Source organism: Talaromyces marneffei, chromosome 3 (genome assembly GCF_009556855.1).
Source record: "Talaromyces marneffei chromosome 3, complete sequence".
NCBI classification, from domain to species: Eukaryota; Fungi; Ascomycota; class Eurotiomycetes; order Eurotiales; family Trichocomaceae; genus Talaromyces; species Talaromyces marneffei.
In genome coordinates, this window is record NC_072350.1 from 899,460 (window position 1) to 925,233 (window position 25,774).

Below are 25,774 nucleotides of genomic sequence, written 5' to 3' on the forward strand. Positions count from 1 at the left end.
GGTGGGGATATTGTGTAAAAAATAATGGGCATGGAGTTGGGGTCTTGTACGCTAAGATAGATTGTACAATATGCATCACGGTCTGCTTCTTGAATTTGAGTCTGTCAGATAGACATGGATCAATGGTATCTTTTGGCTTTATCAGAATATGGGCTCGGTATAACTCGTTATATGCACAAGAAGATATAGAATAAAACAAACATCAAGCTCATCGTCGCCAAAAGAACAAAAACAGTTACAACATTGGTTTCAAGTCATCAGCGACCTTGAACGGAGCCCCCGTCTTAGCCTTGACCTCATCAACGGTGACACCATCAGCAATCTCAATCAGCGTCAGACCGTCGGCGAAATCAACGTCAAAGACAGCCAATTCTGTAATGATCCGGCTAACGCAGGCCTTGCCAGTCAATGGGAATTCACACTGCTTCAAGATCTTCGGGTTGCCCTTTTTGTCTGTGTGCTCCATTGTTACAACCACTTTGGTCGCCTCGGGGTTGGAGACGAGGTCCATAGCGCCACCGAAGCCCTTGATTTTTCCTGGAAGCATCCCTAATACAATGTCAGTGAGTCTGTCCGTCGGGGAAAAGGGGGACCAAAAAAAAAAAAAAAAAAAAAAAAAAAAAAAAAACACTTACAGTTCGCAAGATCACCTCTAGCGCTAACTTGCATGGCCCCAAGAATAGTCAAATCAATCCGTCCCGAGCGAATCATACCAAAAGACTCATCGCTACCAAACACAGCAGCCCCCGGGAGCAAAGTCACAGTCTCTTTTCCAGCATTAATAAGATCCGGATCCTCAGAACCCTGCTTGGGATACGGCCCTAATCCGAGAATACCATTCTCGGACTGCAGCATAACCTCCACAGACGGGTCGACAAAGTTCGGCGCCAACATAGGCATCCCAATACCCAAGTTCGCATACATGCCATTCTTGAATTCCTTCGCGGCGCGTCGCACGATTCGCTCTCGCTTGTTGGCTGTATCGCCCTTGCCGAGGGCGGACATATCGTCGCCATCTTCCTTGGCGAATGTGAGTTTCTCGATTCCTTTTTCTTCTGTGCTTTGAATCACACGCTTCACATAAATACCCGGTAGGTGGACAGCAGCGGGTTCAATCTCGCCTACTTCGACGATATGTTCCGCCTCGACGATCGTCATTTTGGCATTTCGGCCCATGGCACCGTTGAAGTTGGCCGCGGCGTAGCGGAATTGGCAGTTGCCGAGTTTATCTGCCTTCCAAGCCTTGACGAATGCATAGTCGCCCTTGATGGCTTCCTCCATGACGTAGCTCTTTCCGTCAAAGACTCTGACGTCTCGCGGCGATCCGTAGAGGGCCACGGTACCGTCACTGTTGTGTTTGAGGGGCAGTTCACCGGTCTGCACGACCGTGCCAAAGGCAGCTGGTGTATAAAACGCAGGAATACCTGCACCGCCCGCACGGCATCGTTCGGCCAATGTACCCTGAGGAGTCAACTCAAGCTCAATCTCGCCACTCAGGTACATGCGCTCAAAGGTCTTGTTCTCGCCAACGTAGCTGGCAACCATCTTCTTGATCTGTTTGCTGGCGAGAAGCAGGCCTAACCCTGATCCGTCGACACCGGCATTGTTGCTAACTGCAGTAAGGCCTGTGATATGTGGGTTTGCGCGGACGGCGTTGATGAGTGTATCGGGAACACCGCATAGACCGAAACCGCCGGCTAGCACGGTAGAGTCGGATTTGAGGTCTTTGATCGCTTCTTCGGCGGAGGGGAAGATTTTGTTGATTTCACATCGTCGGACGGAGCTTGAGAATGCCCGGGCAAGGAATTGTTGGTGCTATGTTCTCTTCAGTTATTGTTTTGGATTGAAATTCTAAGCAGATACTCATACCTTATGCTGTCGAGCGGCGACTTGCCTTGCGACGCGCAGGCAAGATCTGATTTGTGAAGGCATTCTTGGCCGAAGCTGTATATAAATTCTCTTGAAACCTGGGCTAGTCCCGACAGGAAAGGTCCTTTGTAAATGCGATTTTGTCGGTAATTAAGCTGAGAATAATCCTGCTCGGTGCGGAGTACCGTATGTTCCTGCTCGACACTCACTCCAGTCTGTCGAAGTTGGAACACAGATATGCCGGGGATACAGCCAGAAAAGTAGTGTACAGCGCAGTTGAGTAATGAAGTAATGATCACGCACTTGTCCGGCTTATATACTGTGAGTCTCAGACGACGTACCAATCCATATTCCGCGCTTCATTCAAGGTGATATCCGAAGCTCTCATCCGATGTCCAGATTTACCCCAGATCCCTAGGATAGATGTGGAGACTGGCGCGGAATCGTTGCGCGCTTTCCGCTGTTTGACCGCACTCTCTCTCTTTTCAGTTGCAATTCGAAGTCAACTTTGAGCAGTAAGGAGTAAGGAATACTAACTATGCTTTGAATCCATTATTTAAATTGGAGTTCTCGAATATGTACTAATCAGTTGTCTCAGAAGCAATGTTTCCGAGTTGAATTGAGCGTTCGTACTGTCTGCCGGAGTCTGGGGATTACGAGAAGTTTATCCTGGGACGGGCCCTGTCACCGGCTAATTACGGCAACTGGTGGTTACATGTATCTTTGGTACTGAGATCAGAGTTATATATACAATGCTCCGTCAAGCGCTGGTAGATGACGGCGCCAACTCTTCATGCGTAGCTGCGACGACGTATGTCTTGAAGAGTTTTCTATTGCGATGGCTGATTGTGCCGCGCGGATCATGACTTGTGTTAGGGTTGTTGGAGGCATCGTGATGTTTCAGGCTGCTTAATTTTGTCTGCCATCCCTACGACTTTGGAGCCGGATCTGAGGTCCTTACGGCAGCAACTGGCTGGCATGAACGTTGTTTTCTGCCATCCGGTGATGTAGTCATTGAGTGAGCACGACATACCAGAATCAAGAGTCCAAGGCTAGCATTGAATGAAGATGCACGGGAGAAATGAAAGCCCAAGAAAGAAAAACGATATGCAGGCATGAAGGACGTATACTGATATGCTGCTGTATCAAAGTTCATCGAGGTGGAAGTAATTCAGAGTATCTAGCTCCGACAAAACAACAGAAGGCCAACCATATTCAGAGCACAACGATCGATTCTCATACCGTTGATGGCATCAATTTTTCATTTCTTGGAACTTAATAGATAGATGACTTTTATTTAGTTGGTATGGACAATGTATCTTTTTTTTTGGAGCGTATATCTGTTGAGACGGTTCATACGTATTTATGGAGACAGTACAATATATCCAAGGTACACTACATTGCGAATCGTTTGCCAAATCTTAATACAATTGAATTATCACAGTGATGCTTTAGCTTTCCTATCAGGAATGCTGAAAGAGACCTCACTTGCGTGCTATTCCCCCCATAAGCAAAAGTCAACAGATCTTCCAAGTCGGGACATTGCACTGCACTAATGTTCCCCAAAATCTTGAGAAAGTCACAAATTTGAAACAAATAAAAAAAAAAGAAAACCAAATATATTTACATGCCCGCAATCCATCACGCCTTAAAAATCAGAATCGAGGTTGAAAAGGAAAGAAAAGCACGCCAAAGTGAGAACCTGCAAAAAGCAATATTCGTAATTCGGATGAGTTGGGCGGTATATCGTAGTCAAAAAGAAGGAAGGTATGCCAACGTATGGACATGAAAAAGGAGTGTATGGTATTGAGAGTCGAAAGTCAAAGAGAAGCGGATCTGAATGAGGGCGAGAACAAAACAGCTAAATGATAGTTTTACTGGTCCAGCTTTGTTTTGGCGGAGACATTATAAAATCGTAGGATAGGAACGCAGTTATTGGTGGGCTGATAACGTTCAGCGATCGGGGTTGGTGACCTAAATAAGTTTCGATCAGTCTCTGTATCTTCGCAATACTAGTCTAGCAACACTTACCTGGAGAATGCGTCGCGAAAAGTCTCCAGCGTCGGCGATACTGCCGTTGCTTTGGCGTCGTTGAGCCATAAAGTCACTATCCCATCGGGCATCTGAGCTGATTGATGTTGGCTTCTTTTGAGTAAACGCGCTGATTTCGGCGTTTCGTCTGTATTCAGCTTCAACGCGTTGCTTCTGCCGGCGTCGTAGGAAGAATACGGCGGCACCAATGATTGCTGCTAGGGCAATAACGCCTACGACGACGCCTGCAGCGATACCAGCGGTACTTGTACCGCCAGACGATTTCGTCGACGCAGAGGGATTGCTGGATGCCGTGACGACAATTGTTTGCCCTGCTTGAGTGATGACGGTGACACCACCGGTAGTAGAGGTAGTGGCAGAGCTAGTGGTTGTGCCGCCGGCAGAATCTGCAATTGGCACGTTCGGGGTCAAACCAGTCAGATAGACATCATATGCATTCTTTCCGCCGCCTGTAACAATTTGTTAGTTGCGAAATTCACGTTTTGGTTCAATCAGTTTCGGCAGCTTCTTACAAGCATCATTCTGCCATCCATCACAGGATTCGGTACATGAATCGGTTTTGGTGGAATTTGCAGGAAGTTCATTACCGCACCAACAATCGTTTCCATTCGTCATGGCCATCACAGAATAACCCATCGGAACACATCGTTGCTGGCAGTATCCTGAGCTTTGATATGTCCATGTTCCGTTGTCTACAAAGTTACTTGGTAATGACGAGTAACAGTCGACGTGATGTGAGGCGTTGTAAGTAATGGCATTTACGGGAGCCGGAGCCAATAAAAGCAAGGATGACGCCGCGAAAAGGGCGTTGGACGCTGCGAAAATCATCTTGATATCTGTATTATCGTTTTTTTTTCCTTCTCTCCTTCAGGTATTCTTTACAATATTCGGATGGCCTGGAAACACGACCAAGACGTGATATGGCGATGGACAGGTACGGCCTGCGTAGCCCTTAGTTGACCACCAAACTTCTCGTGGTGTCGTTATCTTTCTTGTTGTATTTCACGAACCTCCTGTTCGTCTCTCCTAGCACGAGCGTGATGGGATTAATCGATGCAATCTGTCGACGGTGTATATCGACGGATTGATTAAGGGGTCGACGAGTCAACGGGAACCAGACAAGCCGTGGTTTGGTGGACGAGACGATCGATAGATGATAAAGAGTCAGAAACGATGTCGATTTTATTTTCTGTCAAATGTCGCCAACGCGAGTGTCAAGCAGGTCGCCTGCTGGCGCCGTGCGATCGAAGTGGCCCTGACGTTTGTGTTGTGTCGGCCAGTCGGGCACCGGTCGGTCGTGTTTTGTTTGTTCGAGAGGCGAAAAATCCTTCCTTGACGGACAAGACAAAGGATGGACAGCGAAAGACCGAAGCGAACGGAAGTTGACTAGACTCCAAAGTGGTAATATATGTATAATGAGGGAAAAATTAACGAGAGGATGGGGAACGAAGGGCAATGGGACGCTTCGCACCAAAAGAGGGTGTAGTATGGAATAGTGAAACTAAGGATCGTGTGTCTCTGCTCTCTCTCTCTGTTGACGGGAGAGACGGGCAAGGCAAGAGCAGCTCCTGAATTGGCATGGCCGCGCCAGACCGGTTTGAGACATTAGAAACATGGTGACTGTCTAGCGGGCCGCTAGTGGCTTCTGCGAATCTGTGTGTGCTGCTGATTGGGCGGTCGGCCCACACCAGTCCTCTGTCAATAAGGGCCGGCGCGGTGATTGGCCTGCACCTGGTCACCAGCGGGATATTGGCCCCACAACGCTGTGTTTTTTATTGTCACGTCCACTCCATACGCTCGCTCATGCTACGGAGTATTCCATACTAGGCAATGAAGGCATAGCGACGATCAACGAGCAACGCAAGACAAATAACTTATTAACTTATGCAGAGGTGGAATCATAGTAGAGGCTTATACTCCGCAAGTTACTACTCTATTTAGGAGAGTACGCTGAAGATAGTATACTGTACACATCAGACGACTCGCTACCCTACTCGGCTGTGACTTGATACGCACAATGTACGGCCGTCGAATTGACTGATACGACTAATGCATGCCCGACGGTGTGGCGCAATTGGCCGTTCCTGATAGGAAAACCCGGCGGCCACATGCGTCTATGGCTCTATGGGCTCACTTATAATGGAGTCAGGAGAGTGTCTGAGAGCGTTTATTTTACCCTTCATCTCGATCGACGGCTTCACATTTATTACATTTGACAGTGCGATGAGATAACGATCCATTGGTAACTAGGTAACTACAAATAACTTCTGGCTAGCTTACTCTGTATTAAGTCCAAATTCAGCTAGTCGTATTTAATGCTTAGCATTTATGCACCCACTCGACGATGTCTCTTTTTCCACCAGAACCGCCCGGGCCGCATGAACATAACAGCATACAGCATAAGTTACCTTGTGAAGGAGCATATATCGAAGAACGACTCAACATTGGCTGTCATTTCCAAGGTTGAGGCCTTGGAATGATTTGGGCCTTATCAAGGGCGACCTCGGATGATGCCTACGTAGTATGCTCTACTAGGCATCAGGACATGGATCAATAAGTCTCATCGAATTGCAGGGATGATTCCAGAACATCCAGTCAGCCGAGGCCTTCGGCGGTTAATCCTTCGCCACCAAGTTCCTGCTCATATTCTTGGACTGCTCGAACTATACAAAATTACGTACTACGTAGTAGTCGAAGAAGTTATACTACAAAGTAGCGCTTGTCACTTGAGAAGCAATGCGAGGCATAAAACTCAACTTGAGAGAATAGCTGATCTGAAAGACTAGTTATTATGCATAATATCGTGCTGACATCTGGAGACTTGAATGGATTCTTCGACCTAGGCAAATGTTATGATTGCTGCAGGGTACACATTCCGCTCTAAACCGTACAAACCAACAGAAGAACTGAAGGAGTAATTCTCCCTTGGCAAATACATAGTTACATATCCGGTAAAATCAACATGTCAGATTAAGACATTGGGTGCTACTATTGAAATCTGGGAAATTCCCGAATTTTGTTGTGGTATGACAGCAGCCCAAGTGACCAAACCCGGAAGTGACTCAAGTGACAAGTCAGCCCTGAAGACACGGTGACGAAGGATCTTCATCCCTCAATATTTGGTGACGCTGCTGATGTTAGCTGCCTGACCAGCTTGCAAGCTGGCAGCCTGACGCCATGCCGAGTTTCCATAGACGAGACCTAGAACAGACATCTGGAGCCTCGACTCCACCATACTCATAGGCATGAAAAGAAAAAGAAAAAAAAATATTAAATACCGGAGATGATCCACGATTTAGACTTGGGGCTCAGTTGCAGTAGCTTCCTTGCTCGCCTGCTATGAGAGATATGCCTTGACATCTAGAGGAGAGTCTGCTAACTAGTTATATGAATGAAGGTCATCGATGAGTGCATAGGTACTTCATACATAAGCATGAAACCGACGTTACAATGCTTTAGGACATTTCGTATTCAAGGGTTTGACGTACAAGGACAGACAATTCTGGATGACATAATATCAAGATAATAACTTAACTTAACTAGTTAACTTACATGTAACTAACTAGTTAACTAGTTAACTGACCAACCAGTTTAACTAACAAGTTGACTAGTTAGGCAATTAACGTTACCGCCATATACGTACGTACTTCAAGAAAACAATATCATTTATTCGCGCCCCTAGACATACTACCATAACTTTTAAGCGCGCAACACATTGCACAAACCGTCCATGCCACACATTCCTCTATATAGATCCCCACCCTAATGGATACACTTCAAAAACGAAAGAGGCCCTCAGGGCTTGGGTATACGCAGCGTCTTGCTGACCATCAAACAGCCCCAAAGTACAAACAATAACACCACAGGGTGAAACTCAAACATGGTGCCTTGGAGAACAGTTCCCCACGGCAAGTTCTCGTGGATCCAGCCTTGAGAAACCCAATAGGCCATGAGACTCGCAATGGAGAGAGATGTAGGTATAGGAGTACCCTCAAAGTATTTCGACTTTCCGCTCTTGTCCTTGGGGAGAACAGCAGCTGTGACGTTGAACCGTGCTAGTCTGGTCAAGCCACAAAGGACGAAGAAGCTAAGGAACAGGTGGTCGGCGGAAGTTCGCATTCCCAGAGCAAAGGCTGCTACTGCTGGCGCAACGCCGAAAGAGATCTGAACGTTTTACACAAACATCGGTCAGTCACAGTCCCTGCAAATATAATGCATCATCCAAATCTGCATACCAAGTCTGCAAGAGAATCCAACTCTTGACCCATCAAAGACGACTTTTTGCGCCATCTTGCAACTCGCCCGTCCATAAAGTCGAAGAAGAGACCAAACGGCATAAACGCAAGCGCGAACCATATGTTATTGAGGCTTTCGGGCTCCGACAGGTATCGCATGGACGACAGGACCGACATAACTGTTCAGCGTGTTTTAGCAAAACGAACTCTCTTTCGAATGACTTGAGCGTTGGCTATGAGTCTTACATCCGCAGAAACCTGTAGTCACATCATGAGTTAACCGTCTGCAGTATCTTAAGGGTTTCTCATTGTAACTTACCATTCAGTTCCGTTATAAGATCCGCAAGGTGCAAGGTCCTGGTGAATGTTGTGAGCAATCGATTTCCCTGAATTGACTAAGGCAAGAGGACACCAACCTAACCATGGTGAAATGCCCAGTCTCAGCCCGGAGCAGTGTCTTCTGCTTCTCTTGACTGACTACAACCTGTTAGCCGTATCCCTCAAACCTGCTGTCATCTATACGGTACATACCATCTCCGTCCACGCCGTTGCCGGTGCTCGGCTCCGATGCCGAATGACTTGGGGTTCGACGAGACATGATACTAGAAGAACGGAACGACGATAAAGAGAATGTCTTGTAATTGAAGCGTATACTGAGATAAAGAGAGTGAATATTAGCCGGGGGAGGGTCTTGACCGAATGTTTGTGTTGCGGGACTCAAATTTACGTTTTCAAGGGTAGAACGTTGGCGCAGCAGCGAGACGTCATTGTTTGATTAGTTTGCACCACCCAGCCACAATACGGAGAAAAATTCACGAGGTCATGTGGCTAGTCCTATCACAAGTTCGGATACATACTCTACGAACCTTGGAAGTACGATGATACAGAGCTTCAAATGTCTTTGAAATAAAGTAGTAATTTACAGCATCTTTTTTTAACCGGTGAGAGCAAATTTCTAGATACTTGCAACAGCCGTAATATTCGAAAAGAATCCGTATCCAATTTCCCCCAACGCCAGATGGAAAACAAGACGAGAAACAACACGCTGGTCAACAATTTTGAGGACAAAATCTTAACCACGTCCACGGAAGCCACCCCGAGAGCCTCCACGAGCTCCAAATCCTCCTCGTGAGAAGCCGCCACGGCCTCGGGGAGCACCTGCACCACCACCTCTGCCGCGGAAGCCCCCAGGAGCTCCACGGCCACCTCGAGCACCACCTCTTGGTGCTCCTCGTCCTCCACGACCACCTCGGGGGGCTCCTCCTCTGCCTCCTGCTGGTTTCTTGACCTTGCTACCAGGAGGTGCTTTGGGCTTGGGAAGAAACCTATGTAAAAAAACATAATGTCAGCGACCGCTTCTCCAACAAGTCCAAAATAAAAGGATCAATGATTGGGGTGGGAATATTCGGTGGTATGAACGTACTTCTCTAAAGGTAGAAGCTTGTCTCCTCCAATGTAGAATTTATCTCCGGCCTTGAACGAGGTCGCAACGATTCCTTCTTGAGGTTTGATGGTGAAGTAAACCTGGTTGATGGGGCCGAGCACTTCGTCAACTTTTCCGACCGGTGTCTAAGAAAGGAACATTAGAATTAGATTCCAATCGAGATATCTCTGCCGTCTAATGATATGCGGGCAGCGTACCTTGTTCTCGAGGTAGATCGGAGCATTGAAATATGGGATCTTGGGATTGATCGACTCGCAAACCATCTCACCCTCACAGGCATGCATGAAAGATCCCATTTCTATTTAAATCAGCAATTTTCTGTTTACCCAGTCGATTGCGATGGTTTCTTACCTAGAACTTCAGCAGGAGGGCCGAAAGATTGTTGGTAGCCTCCACGACCTGTGCCAACCGAGCCATTAGCACACCAATTCCGAGATTTGGACAACCAGAAAATTAATATTCTTACCTCCTCGGTTTGCGCCAGTGGCGAAGCCACCACGGCCTCGTCCACCTCCACGGAAAGACATGGCTGCTGTAATGTATAGTTGTTGAGTGGTTTGCTGTAGAAAATGTTCGCTGATCTCGAAGTTTTTTTGCTGTGGGTACTAAAAGCGGTAAAGTCTGGGACTAGATCAAACGGAACCACGTGACACACCGCCTTGTTGCTATGTTCCCCTCCAGCCCGCCCACCAAAAGAGTAATTTTTGATGTGACTCACCCCGCGTTGCTACGTACTTAATTTTCCAAGTCACTACTGTTGGTGAGGCATCAATGGCTTCGGAAGGACAAAAGGAGTTACCTGTTCGCCCTGCTGCGGACGCAAAAATGGAGGGAAAGTCGGACTCGCTTCCTGAGATCCTCATTGAGCGAAACAAGCTCTTTGAGGAGTTGTGGCAGGAACATCTCAAGGAGCTTGCGGAGAAGCCTCGATCAGATATTACTATCACTCTTGATATCGGAGATGGTAAACCTTCCACCATTATCGGCAAATCCTGGGAGTCCACCCCCGGTGCGTTTTTGAAGGATATCCCTAAAGAAATCAGCACCAATATCGTCATCGCAAAGATTGACGACAAGGAGCTCTGGGATCTCAACCGCCCATTGGAGAAGGACTGCAAGGTTTCTTACCTTCCTTTCGACCACCCAGAGGGACGAGATGTTTTCTGGCACTCAAGCGCCCACTGTCTCGGAGAGGCCTGCGAACTCGAGTTTGGTTGTCTCCTATCGCACGGTCCACCCACTCCTCAGGGTTTCTTCTACGACATGGCTATTCCGAATGGGTAAGCTCTCAAGAAGGTTGCGATTCACTTTACGACCACTAATGTTTCTATCTCATAGTCGCGCCGTTCTCCCGTCAGACTGGGCACCCCTCGATAAAAAAGCAGCGCAGATCTTCAAAGAACGCCAAAGTTTCGATCGGCTCGAAGTCACTAAGGAGAACCTTAAGAAGATGTTCGCCTACAGCAAGTACAAGTTGCACTATATCAACAACCTTGTGGAAGGAGAAAAGAGTACTGTTTACCGTTGCGGTACCTTAGTCGATCTCTGCCGAGGACCTCACATCCAAAACACAAACAAAATCAAGACTTTCAAAATCATGCAAAACTCCTCCGCATATTTCCTCGGTGATCAATCAAACGACTCCTTGCAGCGAATTAGAGGTGTTGCTTTCCCCGATAAGAACGGCATGAAGGAGCATCTGAAATTCCTTGAGGAAGCTGAAAAACGCAACCACCAGAAGATCGGAAAGGAGCAGGAGCTTTTCTTCTTCGACGACGTCTCTCCCGGATGTCCTTTCCTTCTTCCCAATGGCACAAAGATCTTCAACGCCTTACAAAAACTGTTGCGGTCAGAGTATCGCAAACGCGGGTACCAAGAGGTGCAGACACCCAACATGTACGATGTCAGCATTTGGAAGACTTCAGGACATTGGGCGCATTACTCTGATGACATGTTCAAGTTGGACGTGGAAAAGAGAGAATGGGCTTTGAAGCCCATGAACTGCCCTGGTCACTTCATGCTTTTCGGTCACCGCGAGAGGAGTTATCGAGAGCTTCCTCTCAGAATTGCTGACTTCGGAGTGTTGCACAGAAATGAAGCCTCCGGTGCTCTCAGTGGTCTTACACGTGTGCGCAAGTTCCAACAGGATGACACTCATATTTTTTGTACAGCAGAACAGGTATGCGTCAAATTTCACCTGGGTTCTAAGTTTGTGAAGCTAATTGGTTATTTTCAAGATTTCTTCCGAGATTGAGGGACTTTTCGATTTTTTGAAATCTATCTATGGCCTCTTTGGCTTTACCTTCAAACTGAAACTGTCTACTCGACCAGAAAAATACATGGGTGAGCTAGAGGCATGGAATTACGCAGAAGATCAGCTACGCCAAGCATTGAACAAGTTCATGGGAGATGATTGGGAGATCAACGAGGGTGACGGTGCTTTCTATGGTCCTAAAATCGATATCACGATTGCAGATGCGCTGAAGCGAGAGTTCCAATGTGCCACAATCCAGCTCGACTACCAGGCACCGATCAACTTCAAGCTAGAATACATCACCAACGAAAAGCAAGCTTCTGCCGACCCCAAAGCCAACAATGACGGCGCAGAAAAGGCCAAGGAGACAAATGTCAACCGAGCACGCCCAGTTGTTATCCACCGTGCGATCATCGGTAGCTTCGAACGATTCTTGGGTATCTTGATTGAGCATTTCGCTGGTAAATGGCCATTCTGGATCAGCCCTCGCCAGATCTTGATCGTCCCCGTTATGCCGGCACTCAATGACTACGCAAAGGAGTTGCAACAAATCCTACTAGCCGATAAGTTGAACGTTGATGTGGATGTCAGCGGCAACACCCTACAAAAGAAGATTCGTACAGGTCAATTGGCCCAATACAATTTCATCTTCGGTAAGTAACTATCAAATTGATGTACTGCGTTACCAAGACTAACAGATATACAGTTGTTGGCGCACAAGAAAGGGACAGCCGATCAGTCAACATTCGCAACCGTGACGACCCAGCTTCTCACGCTAAAGGCGAATTGATCTCTCTTGAAGAAGCGCGCGTCAAGCTACGGGCTCTTCGGAAGGAGCGTAGACTTTCCAACACATTATAAGCACTGCAAGACTAATGTCCTCGCTTCGACCAGTTTGATTCATGGAAAGTACAGAGAGGAGTTGTTGGCAAAAACATGTTTCATAGCGAAAATAAATACATCAGTTATACCAGTACCGGCGCGTTTTACTGCTGCTGTTTCTCCGTAAAGTTGTCTTTAATACCTAGAAGCTCCTATATATATGTCCCCCGCAGACCTCCGTCACTCCACGAGCTACCTGCAAATGTACCTTCTGTACTCTAGCCTCTGCATCTCAAGGAAGCCATGAGGCTACCAAGTGGTTATTGATAATCGTTAGTGTGAATATATTTCTGCAAATCTCTACCGGTATATTTTATAAAGGAAGCTCACTTTTTCACCTGGCACTCGCCGAGAAATGCCCCGTGGCCATCCCCGGATTGAAGAAGGAACTAGCTAATCTTTATGGCCTATGGTACCTAATCAAGCTCGTTACCGATCTGCCCGGCAGGACGACTACCCGGCCCATCAGCTATTCCCGCCAGCCAAGCTACCCAAGGTTGACAGTCTAGGGCATTTTGTCGGTATCTCAGAGCTTCGATCTGGGTACATTTACTATTTCGATATTGCTCCGGGTCGATTCTGTGCCGACCATCAAGTGGTACATTCCCATTCGCAGCTATGGTGAGAATGACCAGCAGGTTGCAGGAGTGAAATCATAAGATTGGCCAAAGGATAGGACTCGGTATTTAGGATCAGGACGAAGATAGGACTACGGCCATCGGAGGAGTATATTGTATCAGAGATACTATATTGTAATGCCCTCCATCAGGAGGATCTCATGTATATAAGAACACTGCCAGGTTCACCTACCTGGTTAGTTTTCTTCACCGTCTTGAATTAACTGTAATAACTCGAGTGTACATTCTTCTATTCCTCACCGGAGGATATTCATCTGAGACTTTCGCCGTCACTGAGCCTTTCGTACTTAGAATCCTTATAACTTCAGTGTGGTATAGGCTATCCGAGATATACTCGACGGTAGTTTAGACCGAAGTTTCCGACAGGGCCACATACAAACAGGTAATTTTCCTACGTGGTATACATCTTGGCGCGCTACAAAATATAAAATACTATCTATAATGAACCTTCATCAAACCATGATAAGCTGAGTTCTGCCCGCCGAACATCTAGCAGGGTGTTTAGCATAGAAGAAGCAGGGAGGGGGTGTCAACTTGATTGTCTCCGTATAAGATGACAAGCAGAGCTAATAACTAATATATTTTATAAGTAAACGTGTTATATGCGTAAGTGAGCCACCTCGAATTCCCATACAAAATGCTCAATCTACACATTCGGAATCTAAATTTATATACAAACTATGTCTTGGATTGAAGATATAAATTACTATATGCGTCCTTATTAGATATATTAATTCTGGAATCTATCTCTTTGTTAGGTCTTAGGATATTAGAAATTACACAGACCCGAGACAGGCCACAAGTCACTCCACCCAGGTGGACAACGTGATATCTCTTGTCAACCACTCACGCATGCATAAGAAGGAGGTTCCTTGTAGCTATGATTGTTTTCTTTTCTCAAGATTTAGTCTCTGTATGTTAGCGACAGTACCCTTGTTAATGAAGATTGAACACGCCGAATGACCTTCTCCCATATTGATAATTCATCCTGCCCAACCATCGGATTAACCTCCTATTACACTAGTAATAATTATGGTAGCTTTTAATACGAAAGGGTTCTTAGTACTTTGAACGCCTAGAAAGTATAACATATTTGTTGTCTCAATATGTAGTACAGAGGGTAATGAGCAAATTAAAGTAGTTGACAGCCATCTCTCTCACCGAATGCTTAATGTGTCCTTAAGTCTCGGCTATCAAGCCACAAGACTCGCTCGTTTCGAACGATGGATTACTCTGAAATCTAAATATGCTTACCTCATTTTCTGGATTTGAATAGTTATGTCAAGGATCGTCTACTAGCTAGTTCCTGAACTAGGCTCATTGTAGTGTTTAATACTATCATTATTTTCAGTACGTAGACTCTACGGCTGAAGATTGAACTATAGGCCATAATCTTATTGCATTGCGAAGATACCCGCATACGAACACGGAATAGAATCTCATATGTGGCGTTGCTATTGTAAGAAACTGGAGTAGGGCTTCTACTACGTATATTGTCTATACATATAAACAAGAGTAAGATACCTGACATGCTTATATATTGCCGCTATCAAGGAGTGCCACGACACCCATGAGCCACCGGCAAGCCCGAGGTTCATGGCATGGAGGTGTCAAGATCCACGGAAATTCAAAAAACTCTGTCTGCCTGAGAATATGCTTGGCTTGCATGGATCTTTTCCTACAAAACTAAGCTACAAGGTACAAGAGACACTCCGCCTCCATTGTAGTGCTGGATATTCGGTATAGTTTATGACTTCCTTGACAGGTGACAATCTTACCCCGTGCAAATCCGGACATAAAAGCGTTAATACTACGAGTATGTAATGCAGTTACAACCACCAACAAAGTATCAGGGCCGTAAGACCGACTATACGACCTACGTACCTGCCAGCACCTGACTTCGTAAAGTACTACGTCTAGTCCAGGCAGTACTCATGCATAAGTTAATCCGGTGAAATACCGAGATGAGACAAGGTCGAGTGCCACATTGGACGTAGTGAAATGAAGCCTACAGAGTTATCCCCTGATTGGTTGCGATTGACATTTGCATACGTACGCGAGCTTCTTGAAGGATTTACGATCCGGGAGGACCCGACATTGTCAGTGTCGGACTAGGTTGTTACCTAGCGATGACCCTTACAGTATACGTATTCCTAAGCATGGGCCGATCTGAACGGATGTATTTATCCAACTAATTTGCCACTGAAGGATAATTGCAGGGGCGATCATGAATGCTACGGGAAATGAGAATCATCGCTGTTTGGAATTAGCTCATACTACGTATATAGTCACTATAACGTGTAAAGCTATAAGCCAATACTAGATATCCCTAGATGAAAATCATGCTGACAATGAATTACAGGGAAAAGAGAGTGATGTTCATCTATAGTCTGAGAATATGTTGATCCATCGAGTCAATAGGACAAGGATGTAGATGGCAGGTTAACGAAATCAAATAGGAATCTTATGTACAATCTATCTGAATTTGTATCGTGTCGGAGACAGGGTATAATATGATACATAAAGAGAGGCATCACAGGAGATAATCCTGATAAAGATAAATAAAACCATGGTGATCATAATCAATGGGCCAAAAATGCCAATCCCCCCACAAAAAAAACGTTGAAACAAAACTGTAGTCTAAAAACGCCATCCCAAAAGCCGTTCCACATCAAAAAGTCATATGTATATACAGTGCCGTAAAGTATTTCACCCATTCTAGGTTTGGGTAAAGGTCAAGTGGAAAGAAGAGAAGAAAATATGAAAGTAGAAGAAATTGTTTCAGAGCCAGTGGTAATAGACCAAGGTCTAGAAGTTCCACATTCCCCTTATTTCGCCTCGTGCACCTCTAGGCTCACATAATCGAGCAAGTACTCGATTTGCTTCATTGAGTAGACCTCCAATGCGGCATTCGTGAAGCTGAGTTAGCCAGACGTATCGTAAGAGTGGATATATGTTGCATCGCACTGTTGGCGGAATGTTGGTTTGAGATATGTGTCTCCATGTCGGAGCCAAAGACATCATGTTGTGAATATATGCCCGGGCCGCATCGCCCTGATTATCCGGTGGGCGTTCTGCTTCTGATCGTACAATGTTATTTGGATCGAAACCATATGCCCAGCATATCAAAACACAAGTATATACGCTCCAAGTTGTTTGTAGCATAGTGGACGGCCCGGCCGCTGGAGACCTGATCAAGGGCACATTGTTGTTCCACATGGTATTGGCGGCTGTAGGAGTAGCCGTAGACGAGTTCCATCCGGTACTATCAACAACATAGCGAAGAGCTCTCACGGCATGCCAAACAGCCTTTTTGACATCATCGGTGTCAGATACCCATTGCCGTAATTTTGTCTTTGCATTCCGGAATTCGCCTTCTTGGGCAAGTTTCTGATTGAAGAGCCAAGACTCACCGCTGACAGTAAGTAATGTGTGTAATGGTGTATAGCGCACTGCCATTAAAGTATAATGCGTGAATAGAATTTGAGAGTGAGATGATGTCGTGAGATCATTTCCTTTTCGATCTTGCAAGGATGTGATGAGAGAGTTTAGAGGGCTATTCGGTGAGCCATCGTCTTCAGGATCCGCATAGGTGGAGGTACCGTAAGAAAGTAGCAAGGAGGCTTGAAAATGATCGAATCCTTCTGAACCAAGTCCAGAAAGTCGATTTATACTAACAGCAGCAGATGGGAGAGATAACGAGACATAAGATCGTGCCAAAGAAAGCCATTGGGTCGAATCCCTGCTCTCCCATAACTCAGAGCTGCACGGGAAAGAAATCTTGTTTGCCTGCGAGATCTGTGGCCTTTTGTTGAATGGATTGGAGCTAGGTTGCACCGAAACAGAAGGTTGACCAAAGAGCTTCGATTGTTGAACATCTAGAATGAATGAAGCTTGCAAGACCCGACGTCGCGTTTCATGTTCAACCCAAAACTTTTGTGCCCTTTTCAGAGCATCCTGCGAGCTGTCAGGAGGCAAAGTATTCAGGACGGCAAGAGGATTGACGTGTACCCAATGTCTATCTTGCATGAAGCTTCCGTATAAGCTGCGAAATCGATGAGATATTTGCACATCTGCCTTCCGGGACCTGAACTTTGACAAATACTCAAGCAAAAAGACAGCTTGGATATCAGTCACGCGAGACCTGCTGGTTATTGCAGGCCGTTTGGCCAGCAACTTGATGCAAGCCTCCAGAAGAGCTAAAGAGTACTCCTTCGCATTTGGCCGTGTATCAAACTGCGAACCAATTGCAACCATGGCACCGGACATCAGTGGGCTAGGCTTCGTAGTGAAAAAGGTAGGGCGATGAACAATTGGGAATAAGGGATGAAAGTGTTGCCAATAGCACCCGAAACAATCTTGCCACTTTACAGTGTCAATGATTTCCATGCCGTCGTCTCCGGAAAGGACGCCGGGCGCTGAAGTAAGCTCTCGTCGTAATGCATACCATTCATCCCCATCCAGGTTGGAGAGGGGTATTGGCACTGAAGGTTCTTAAGAAACGGAGTCAGTCGAGATTCTATGCATTGTAACACCTAGGTGAGAGGAAGGTTCACCTACTGGGTGAATCATCTGATTTCCGTCAAGAGCGAGCGGCATCATGTTAGGAGCGGAAGAGGTGATATCCAAGCCGTCCCATTCACGTGTGGATGCGGGAAGCTGTAGAGGTGACGCGGACATGTCTGAATAGGCGAATGGATCCATGACTGACGTTGGAGCAGAGGAAGGGTGCGGTGGAAGCACATATCCGGCCGCATCTGATGCTGGCGAGCCACAGGTATCTGGAGAAGAGTAGAAAGGCAAGTCATCTGGAGAGTCGCGAATATGGCTTCCAAAGACCGTTGCGCGAGGCTGGAGAGGAACTTCCATGCCATTCCATGGCAGAGAGTAATCACCTGCAAGATCAGGGTGAATTGCACTTCCAATCACAGGGCTGGCCGAAGACAAGGGAGTCGAGACCTGGCTGGTGGGATAAGATGCAGATGAAACATCAATCGGCATCGATGTGATCATGGTAGCAGGAACGGATGTAATAGAGGCAGACTTGCTCTGGTGTCGCCATTGTCGCGACATCCCGCTATCAGACTGGCCTTCTAGTTCACTATCGACGCGTATTAGTACATTAGAAGCTTACCAGCACATTGTCATGGAAATTAACATACTGTCGTTCCATATGGCGTTGTAGAAGGTCAGATCTGTGAAAAGCCTTACGGCAGCCATCATAAGTGCATGGGAAGGAAGCTTCCGGGTTGTGGTTCAACTCATGACGCCTTCGGTGTTCTGCGCGAGTAAATACTTTATTGCAACCGGGAAATTCACAGGCGTGCACCCGCTTTCCTTTCTTCGCTTTGCTGATTCGATGTGTAGTGGGTGTGTAAGTAATAGGAAGTGGAATTTCAGACATGTTGCTTGAGCGGCGCATAGTGTTAGATAGAGAGGAGGAAGGTGCGGAAGTAGGTGAAATGGGATGATGAAGTATAGATGAGGTCGAGTATTGAGCGGAGAGATCAGTGCTCCGGCCAGCTGACGTTGAGAAAGTTGATGAAGGTATGGGTGGGACAGTAGCAGTAGCAGTTGCCTTTGGAGAGTTTGTCTGAAGGGCAAGATTTGGCACTGTGTCCATTAAGTAGTAAAGCAACGAATTCCACGGGCTCTTTTGCTGTATTGATCTACACTGGAGCTGTTGTGAAGAACTATGTGACTCTCAATGACGATGAGGGAGAGGGTGATGGACTATTGATGTGTTGCTAGTAGGGTGAAGACCGAAGTGAAAGACTCGCGAATCTAAAAACCTTCAAGTCGAGATAGTCGAGGGTTGAATAGAGAGAGCGCTATGAATAGCAATATGATGAGGAGGGAATCGAGCTGGGGGAGTCTGACAGATTATGTATGCATTGGCCAGGCGGGAAGAACAGAGATGATGACTAGATACGGTGTCGATCACAGCCAACGAATGAGCCCGGACCAAACTGTAACCAGCGAGGGTTTGAAACGTGGGCAGGCAAAACCGGTACACAAGTGGCTCAGTTACACAGAAGGCTTCAAACTCGTGCCTGCGAGGATTACTCTTGATGATCCATCCGGTCACTGTAATTCGAGGGTTTAGGCTTAGTCACTTTTGCTGGTTGCATAGTCGCAGAGCAAGCAAGGCTAGCCCTAGAGTGGGAAAAGCTGGTGGATCTGCATCCAACAAGAAACGGATTGTACGGGGTTCCTAATGAAATTATTCAATCATGTCAACGAGACACACATGGGGTTCCATTAGCTGGCCTGGACTAATATATCAGCTGGCGGGGGTGGTGAGGTGACGTGGCCAATAAAATGCCGTAGCGAACCGCAGCTGGGGCTGTACAGTATTTAAAAAGAAGCACGATGGAAGACCTGAAGGATTTTAGCTCGAAAGGCTAATTACAGTATGCGGCTGAGCCAGATTGCCCAGTCTCCACTCCTGCGGTCCGTATAAACAACTTCCTCGAGGACCCGCAGGGGTACCCACCTCACGCGGGCTGGGGTGGGGCAGTGAGTTTTTAGCGTCGTGCCTTGGCTGTATTGGTGTCGTATAGATTTATTACACCATTACATACCTCGTATGAGTTATCATACGTACCATACCAGAGTCAGCATAGTCTGCCTTGCCTTCTTCTTCTCCTCCTCGTCCACCGTAAAATGGTACGTTGCGCGTGGTATGTTGTAACTTCATACTGTTGCGTATTTCTAAGAGGCAAGGGTAACCGCTGAACTATCAGTGGATCCTCGCTCATGGTTATGTTAGTTTGAGAATGCTGACTGTAAGTTTATCTGTCTATTCATCAGGTTGAGACAATGCAAGAGATTGTGCGAAATCTGATGTGAACGCTGAATAATCTATAATTAACAAGAGCAAAAGTATGCCTTTGGGCGAGGGTTGCGCCGGGAACGTGTACAGAGTAAATCAGTCGTTCCAGTCGCTCTATGGTGTGCTGGTGGGCACATTTTAGCGGGGCAAATCACTGGCCCGACATGAATAACAAGGCAGAAAGTAAGAAAGTGAACTCCTGTATCCACGAGGGAAAAAAAATAGAATATAATTCGCCGGACAGGCAAGGGTTGAGGATCTCTAACTACTACCACAGTGGGGATGCTGATCCGGAGAAGCATATTTGGAAAGTGTTGATTCATCTTGGTTGCACGATGTACGTATGTAGCGTGATCTTGACGGCGTCCATATTCTGTTGGCTTCTGCTCGAATTAGTAAGGCCGAAGAACTAACCGTATACGATAATCCACCTAGTATAAAATACAGAGTGAAATCAACACTACTTAATTCGCTTGATTATTGTTAAGTTACATTCAAAATGTAATAATACCTTTTCAAGGCTCGACGAAATCGCTTGCAAATATTGACCACGCACAAATTGAGGTTTGATGTAGGAGGATGACTCAAACTGCTGGATTCTATTAACAAGCGAGGCGTATCGAATTAGACGTCCAAAAAAAGAAATAATAGAAAGCAAAAAGCAAGAAAATCGAATCAAAACCGACGCAATGAAAGGAAGGTGTGAAGACAGTGAACAAAGATAGAGCTGATGGCGGATCGCTGTGCAGCATAAATCTCAGTTTCCGGGATGCCATTGGAGGATATTTGGTTCAGCTTCTGCGCCCGTTGAACTCAGATTGCCTGGGAAGATAAGAGGGTAAGGACGGATCAATTTAGTGAGTGCATCAGCGCAGATGGTTGGCTGCTCACCCACACTAGCTAGTTGTCTTTAGTGCATCCTTCTAGGGCTCGATGCTGAGTGCATATTGCACAAGTATAGGTTTTATGACATGGCCAATGAGAAAAATCACTTTTTGGAAAAGGTGATGATTACTGAGTATATCTAATTTATGAAGATTGACTGATTCTGCAGACAACTTACGTACTCTATACATGACTTCGTATGTTGATTGACCAAACTAGCATGTTAGACGCACAAGATGCCAAGATCACTCAGTGGATAACGATACCCAATTCATACCAATTCGCGCCGACAAAAATTGCTACATAGGGAGTACACACTTCTCAATGCGGGCCTTAATCGTCACCCCCCATTTCAGATGCATCATTTCAAGGATTAACTACTTTTCTATTGCATATCTGGCAGAATATTGCCACTATTAAATATACTATGTAGCTTAACTACCCATGTTTTCAACTTAATCGCAGTACATACCTACTGACATTCAGTGACAATTAATTAATGATTTTACGGATATGGTTGGTTGTTTTAGGCTACAAGCTAACTAACTTGTGGTCACGTATGCTATTCCAGCTGTGCAAAATCCGGAGTGTTGCATCCCCTGTCCGCGTAGATTAGGCCCGAGTATTTTCCAGCAGTTACACGAGGGAAACCAACACTTCGATTTTCTAGAAGGCGAAAAGAATGCGCGTACCCGTCCTGTCGAGGGTGGGGGGGAAGCGACGAGACGGGTAGATGGCAGGGATGACCAGGTGATTGACGTAGAACATACAGCCCCTGTTAAAGGAAGTACGTATGTACGGAGCATACGCGCGCGCTGAGTGTAGGTGCATGCATATGTTGGATGTGGGTGGCATGACCGTAGCGGCATCTATATTGGAGGGAGATCGTCGGGACCCTGAAATACACTACAAGTAGATGTCCAGACTCCGGTCTGATGTGTTGCCTAGATTGGAACGGAATCGGGTGTGCGATTCATGCTGGCTGTTATAATTTATTTACAGCGGCAAACCCACAATCTTGACGGTTCAGCGACTACGGAAAACGGAGTAGTACTTCCCGCTCCGTATGACCTGCTTATATTAGACATGCTTCTTAACTAACTTAACTAACATGTCGCTTTGCTGCTTATTATTCTGTGATAAGAGCAATAGATTGAGGAGGACAGTCGCCGAATAAATATGGCTTGTTCGGCTTTTGCTCTTTTCACTGTGATTGGAATATTTATTGTCTCGTTCCGCATTGTGGGACAACAAGTCCATGCTGATTGGCTATTCTAGCTCGCACTGTGAGGTTCTAGGCTGCAAATCTTGGAAGTGGCTGGCAACCCTAACCTTAAGGCCCACTTTCGTCTCATTCCATACAACTGTACAATACGAATACGGTCTTCGTTCTTACGAACTGAATGTTCTCTTCAGAATGTCAACCCAACGTCATTCGTCGCCTGTTCTAAATTCACAGATGCCTTGGAAGTATTCAGCAGCTACCAACTGTCTGGTTCTTCCAAGCAAACACCGTAGTGAAAGCATGTCCTCCATTCCTAACAACAAGTTCGTCAATACGAAACAACCATCCTCCGTAGTCTAGCCGGTGCCCACTGACTGCCCACTTGAAAACTACTGGGAAAGGTAATTATTTAGTTAGCTTGGTTGAATAAATCCGCCAAAAGAGGAGAATCATATTATGGAATAGCTATTAGTGAATGCTTAGATCACGTCTTTAGCTACTTCGTACTGGTATTGAATAATATATTGTCAATATATTAGACGAAGCTGTTTCCCCACATGATCTTTGACAAATGAGAGTATCGTCGCGCTATATGTAGTTTTAGACGAAACTATGCTTCGTATTAATATAACATTATGGGGAAAGTAACGTAATAACAGCATCGTATGATTGAAACTCAATCTGCTCCATACAGACTCCAGAATATGTTGACAAGGTTACTACAAAACTCTCATTTTTTCGAAGCGTCTGGCAAGAGTAAGGACAGGGGTTACACGAGTGTCTCGACCATGCCCTTAATCACAATTTTATGTGAGGATGACGATGCCAAGGGAAGGATCAAAATCCTACGCCTGCCTCTGTTAGGGTTAGATTGGAAGCTCAGACGGAATAAGCGCAGAAGCTTGATGACTTATTTCGCGTTGCGATCATGATTGGATAAAACATTCACGCGAGCAGGGTATAAATCCTCTCTTCTAGCCCGAGACCGCCAGGATCATGGCAGGATGCGACGCTAAAAGAAATCCCTGGACAGACGAGCCTTTTAATTCGTAGAAAGACTCCTAATAAGTACTTCATTTGTAGCCTGAAGAACCTGTAGTTCGAAAGTAGGTTGTACCGTTCATGCTTTGCGTTGTATCCATGCTTCATGTCATGTTATGTACTTAACACACCATCTTATCTTAGGGGTAGATCCCTAAATCCCTACTCCGTAGTTATCACTTATTTGTTGTATCTTATGATTTTATCGCCTCACTAGAATCACTAGTTACTGTCCAACACAACTACCCAGCTGTATACGTAGTAGCAAACTACTAATTAAGTCGACTAACTTGGTAGAATACTTTCCGATTCAGGTCTGGTCAAGCGAGGGTGTGGTTCATACTAGATTATTGATTAATAGTTATATCAGACATGCATCTATTAGTTATCTGATAGTTACGGAGTAGTAATAAGCTTCACTCGATAACAATTCCTTCGCCGAGGTGCGGTTCCTCTTACGGACATGTATCTGAGCGTTGCCCTCGATGATAAGATAGTTTTCACTTGACACTTAGTCGAATTGATCTTGTATTCTTTGGAAGTGTTACTAGTCAATACCATCTCAATGGCGTGCATTGTAGAGAAGAGGACGAAGAAATTATATCCATGGGATAGGCGCTTCCCTAAGTCATGACAAGCAACCACTTATATCATAGGTCCTAGGTGCTAATGGAGGTCAAAGCTAATAATTGCACAGCTATACAGTATACAACTTGCTTTTGTCGTAATAATTTCGTTGCATGGAGCACATCTCATGGTTTTTTGTACTTCGCGCCTAGTGTAAAATAACCGACACTTGCTCTACCAAATTCCAGGCTGTCCAACTGCTAGTGTTATAACTGGTCTTGAGCGGCTCGCTCCTACCATTGCAGCCGTTATGTCTAAGCAAAATTTTGAATAGCTACACTATGCAACGTCCCAGTGAAAGAATCTTAAAAGCACGGAAGATGGATCCAGACCATTTCAGGGTACATAGCGTGGTACGCGTACTTGTTCTCCCAGAGCACACGTTGCATCGAAGGATCCACTGTAATAACTAAGGTACAGATGGATTGAGGACAACAAGCCAATGATGGTCCATTGCCAAAATTTAGACTCTTATTCTGCAGCAGGCACGTTTTACAGTTTCACTGGGTACTGAGAACGTTCATCCTCTTAGGAGTCATTTAACAGCAATTGGTGCTTGATCTAACCGACCTTAACGAGATATGCGGTACGAAGGAGAGTTTGAGTTTGATGCACCTGTGGAACTGAAATGACCGTGTGTATGAGCGTGGTTTACAAGCATTCTATGTCCTCGGAAATAGATTCTATTTTTTCGAGGTCATTCAAACTATGAATCAAATCTCACCTGACTGTTGTGCTTCTAAGTATCTTATCCGTATACGATAACGAACAACTTAGCCTCTCGGAGCATAAATTACCTGCTGCCGCCCAGAGGTTCCTTCGAATGACTCGCCAACATCTCCATATTGATCAACTCTACTACGTACGTAGTAGGACAAGCACGGGTTTTGAAGATCCAACTATGTTTAATTTGAAACCGTCGAACCTTATTGAGTGGATGAAAATCTAGATTAAATTCACTCAAAGCTTGTTAATCCCCAAAATATCCGCAGACTCTCGACAACGAGTTATATGTACACGCCTACGGTGTCTCCGTATTCCGCACCAGGTATCTAGAATATATCCAGGTACGTTTGTTTATTTCCGAGTATAGCAATACACTGACAACAAGAACAAATCACACTATCACTCTTATTGTTGAAACTCGTAAAATTTCCCAGTTGGAATGGGTCGGACGAACCCCACCACTTTCCCCTTCAGGACTGGGCCTGGCGTTGAGTACCTTCAGGCTCACAAAATGACTATTCTCTTTCAGTCCGTTGCTGTTCCATTTCTAGTTATCAATGCTTCATAGTTGACTAGAACCTTAGCGGATCAATGGCCTGTGGCATACCAGTCAGACTCACTACGCCGCTCCCGCCTGTGACTTGCAGGGAGTCGCCCTTAACAAGCCTTGTTAAGACATTTTGCTAATCTGATTGGACTTAGCTTTTTCAACGTCCGGATATCTGCAGAACTCGCCTATCATTTTACGTCGATTACGCCGATACGGTAACACCTTGGAACCGCACTAGTAAGACGTAACGGAGTCATACACCGATTGTTGTACGGAGTATTGTGGGTAGAACCACCTCGGACTAAGTCACTCACCAGCTCCTTCGTTGGAATCGTTGCTCCGTGAGTCCGCGTCCTCGCACCGTTAGTCTGTTACTAGTCACTCCGTTCAATCAGTTTAACCCAGTTAGTTACCTCCTACTAAATGACCAATCGCGAATCGGCCTCTTGGCACTTTCTATGAAAGGAAAAAAAAAAGAGTTCACCACGAGTCATCAACGCCGATCAATTAC

General features: G+C 45.8%; 7 protein-coding genes across 7 annotated transcripts; 1 reads left to right on the plus strand and 6 right to left on the minus strand.

Moving 5' to 3' along the window:
* Positions 1–235: 235 nt before the first annotated feature.
* EYB26_004074 (uncharacterized protein) lies at positions 236–1,932 on the minus strand (the record flags this gene model as incomplete). Its single annotated transcript, XM_054263368.1, has 3 exons — positions 236–549; positions 636–1,815; positions 1,870–1,932. 3 exons carry the CDS (start codon positions 1,930–1,932, stop codon positions 236–238), a joined length of 1,557 nt encoding a protein of 518 aa, XP_054119343.1.
* Positions 1,933–3,822: 1,890 nt separating this feature from the next.
* On the minus strand, positions 3,823–4,749 carry EYB26_004075 (uncharacterized protein; the record flags this gene model as incomplete). The annotated part of the gene is made up of 3 exons (XM_054263369.1): positions 3,823–3,843; positions 3,901–4,370; positions 4,434–4,749. The coding sequence occupies 3 exons, from the start codon at positions 4,747–4,749 to the stop codon at positions 3,823–3,825; spliced, it is 807 nt and encodes a 268-aa protein (XP_054119344.1).
* A 2,967-nt stretch (positions 4,750–7,716) lies between these two features.
* EYB26_004076 (uncharacterized protein) lies at positions 7,717–8,754 on the minus strand (the record flags this gene model as incomplete). Its single annotated transcript, XM_054263370.1, has 6 exons — positions 7,717–8,085; positions 8,157–8,335; positions 8,403–8,414; positions 8,476–8,513; positions 8,573–8,633; positions 8,688–8,754. The coding sequence occupies 6 exons, from the start codon at positions 8,752–8,754 to the stop codon at positions 7,717–7,719; spliced, it is 726 nt and encodes a 241-aa protein (XP_054119345.1).
* A 474-nt stretch (positions 8,755–9,228) lies between these two features.
* On the minus strand, positions 9,229–10,127 carry EYB26_004077 (uncharacterized protein; the record flags this gene model as incomplete). The annotated part of the gene is made up of 5 exons (XM_054263371.1): positions 9,229–9,481; positions 9,580–9,725; positions 9,798–9,898; positions 9,952–9,999; positions 10,067–10,127. 5 exons carry the CDS (start codon positions 10,125–10,127, stop codon positions 9,229–9,231), a joined length of 609 nt encoding a protein of 202 aa, XP_054119346.1.
* A 298-nt stretch (positions 10,128–10,425) lies between these two features.
* Positions 10,426–12,715, plus strand: EYB26_004078 (uncharacterized protein; the record flags this gene model as incomplete). The annotated part of the gene is made up of 4 exons (XM_054263372.1): positions 10,426–10,880; positions 10,939–11,779; positions 11,838–12,507; positions 12,561–12,715. The coding sequence occupies 4 exons, from the start codon at positions 10,426–10,428 to the stop codon at positions 12,713–12,715; spliced, it is 2,121 nt and encodes a 706-aa protein (XP_054119347.1).
* A 3,467-nt stretch (positions 12,716–16,182) lies between these two features.
* Positions 16,183–17,631, minus strand: EYB26_004079 (uncharacterized protein; the record flags this gene model as incomplete). The annotated part of the gene is made up of 1 exon (XM_054263373.1): positions 16,183–17,631. The coding sequence occupies one exon, from the start codon at positions 17,629–17,631 to the stop codon at positions 16,183–16,185; it is 1,449 nt and encodes a 482-aa protein (XP_054119348.1).
* Positions 17,632–17,741: 110 nt separating this feature from the next.
* On the minus strand, positions 17,742–18,997 carry EYB26_004080 (uncharacterized protein; the record flags this gene model as incomplete). Its single annotated transcript, XM_054263374.1, has 3 exons — positions 17,742–17,867; positions 17,935–18,475; positions 18,537–18,997. The coding sequence occupies 3 exons, from the start codon at positions 18,995–18,997 to the stop codon at positions 17,742–17,744; spliced, it is 1,128 nt and encodes a 375-aa protein (XP_054119349.1).
* Positions 18,998–25,774: the final 6,777 nt, after the last annotated feature.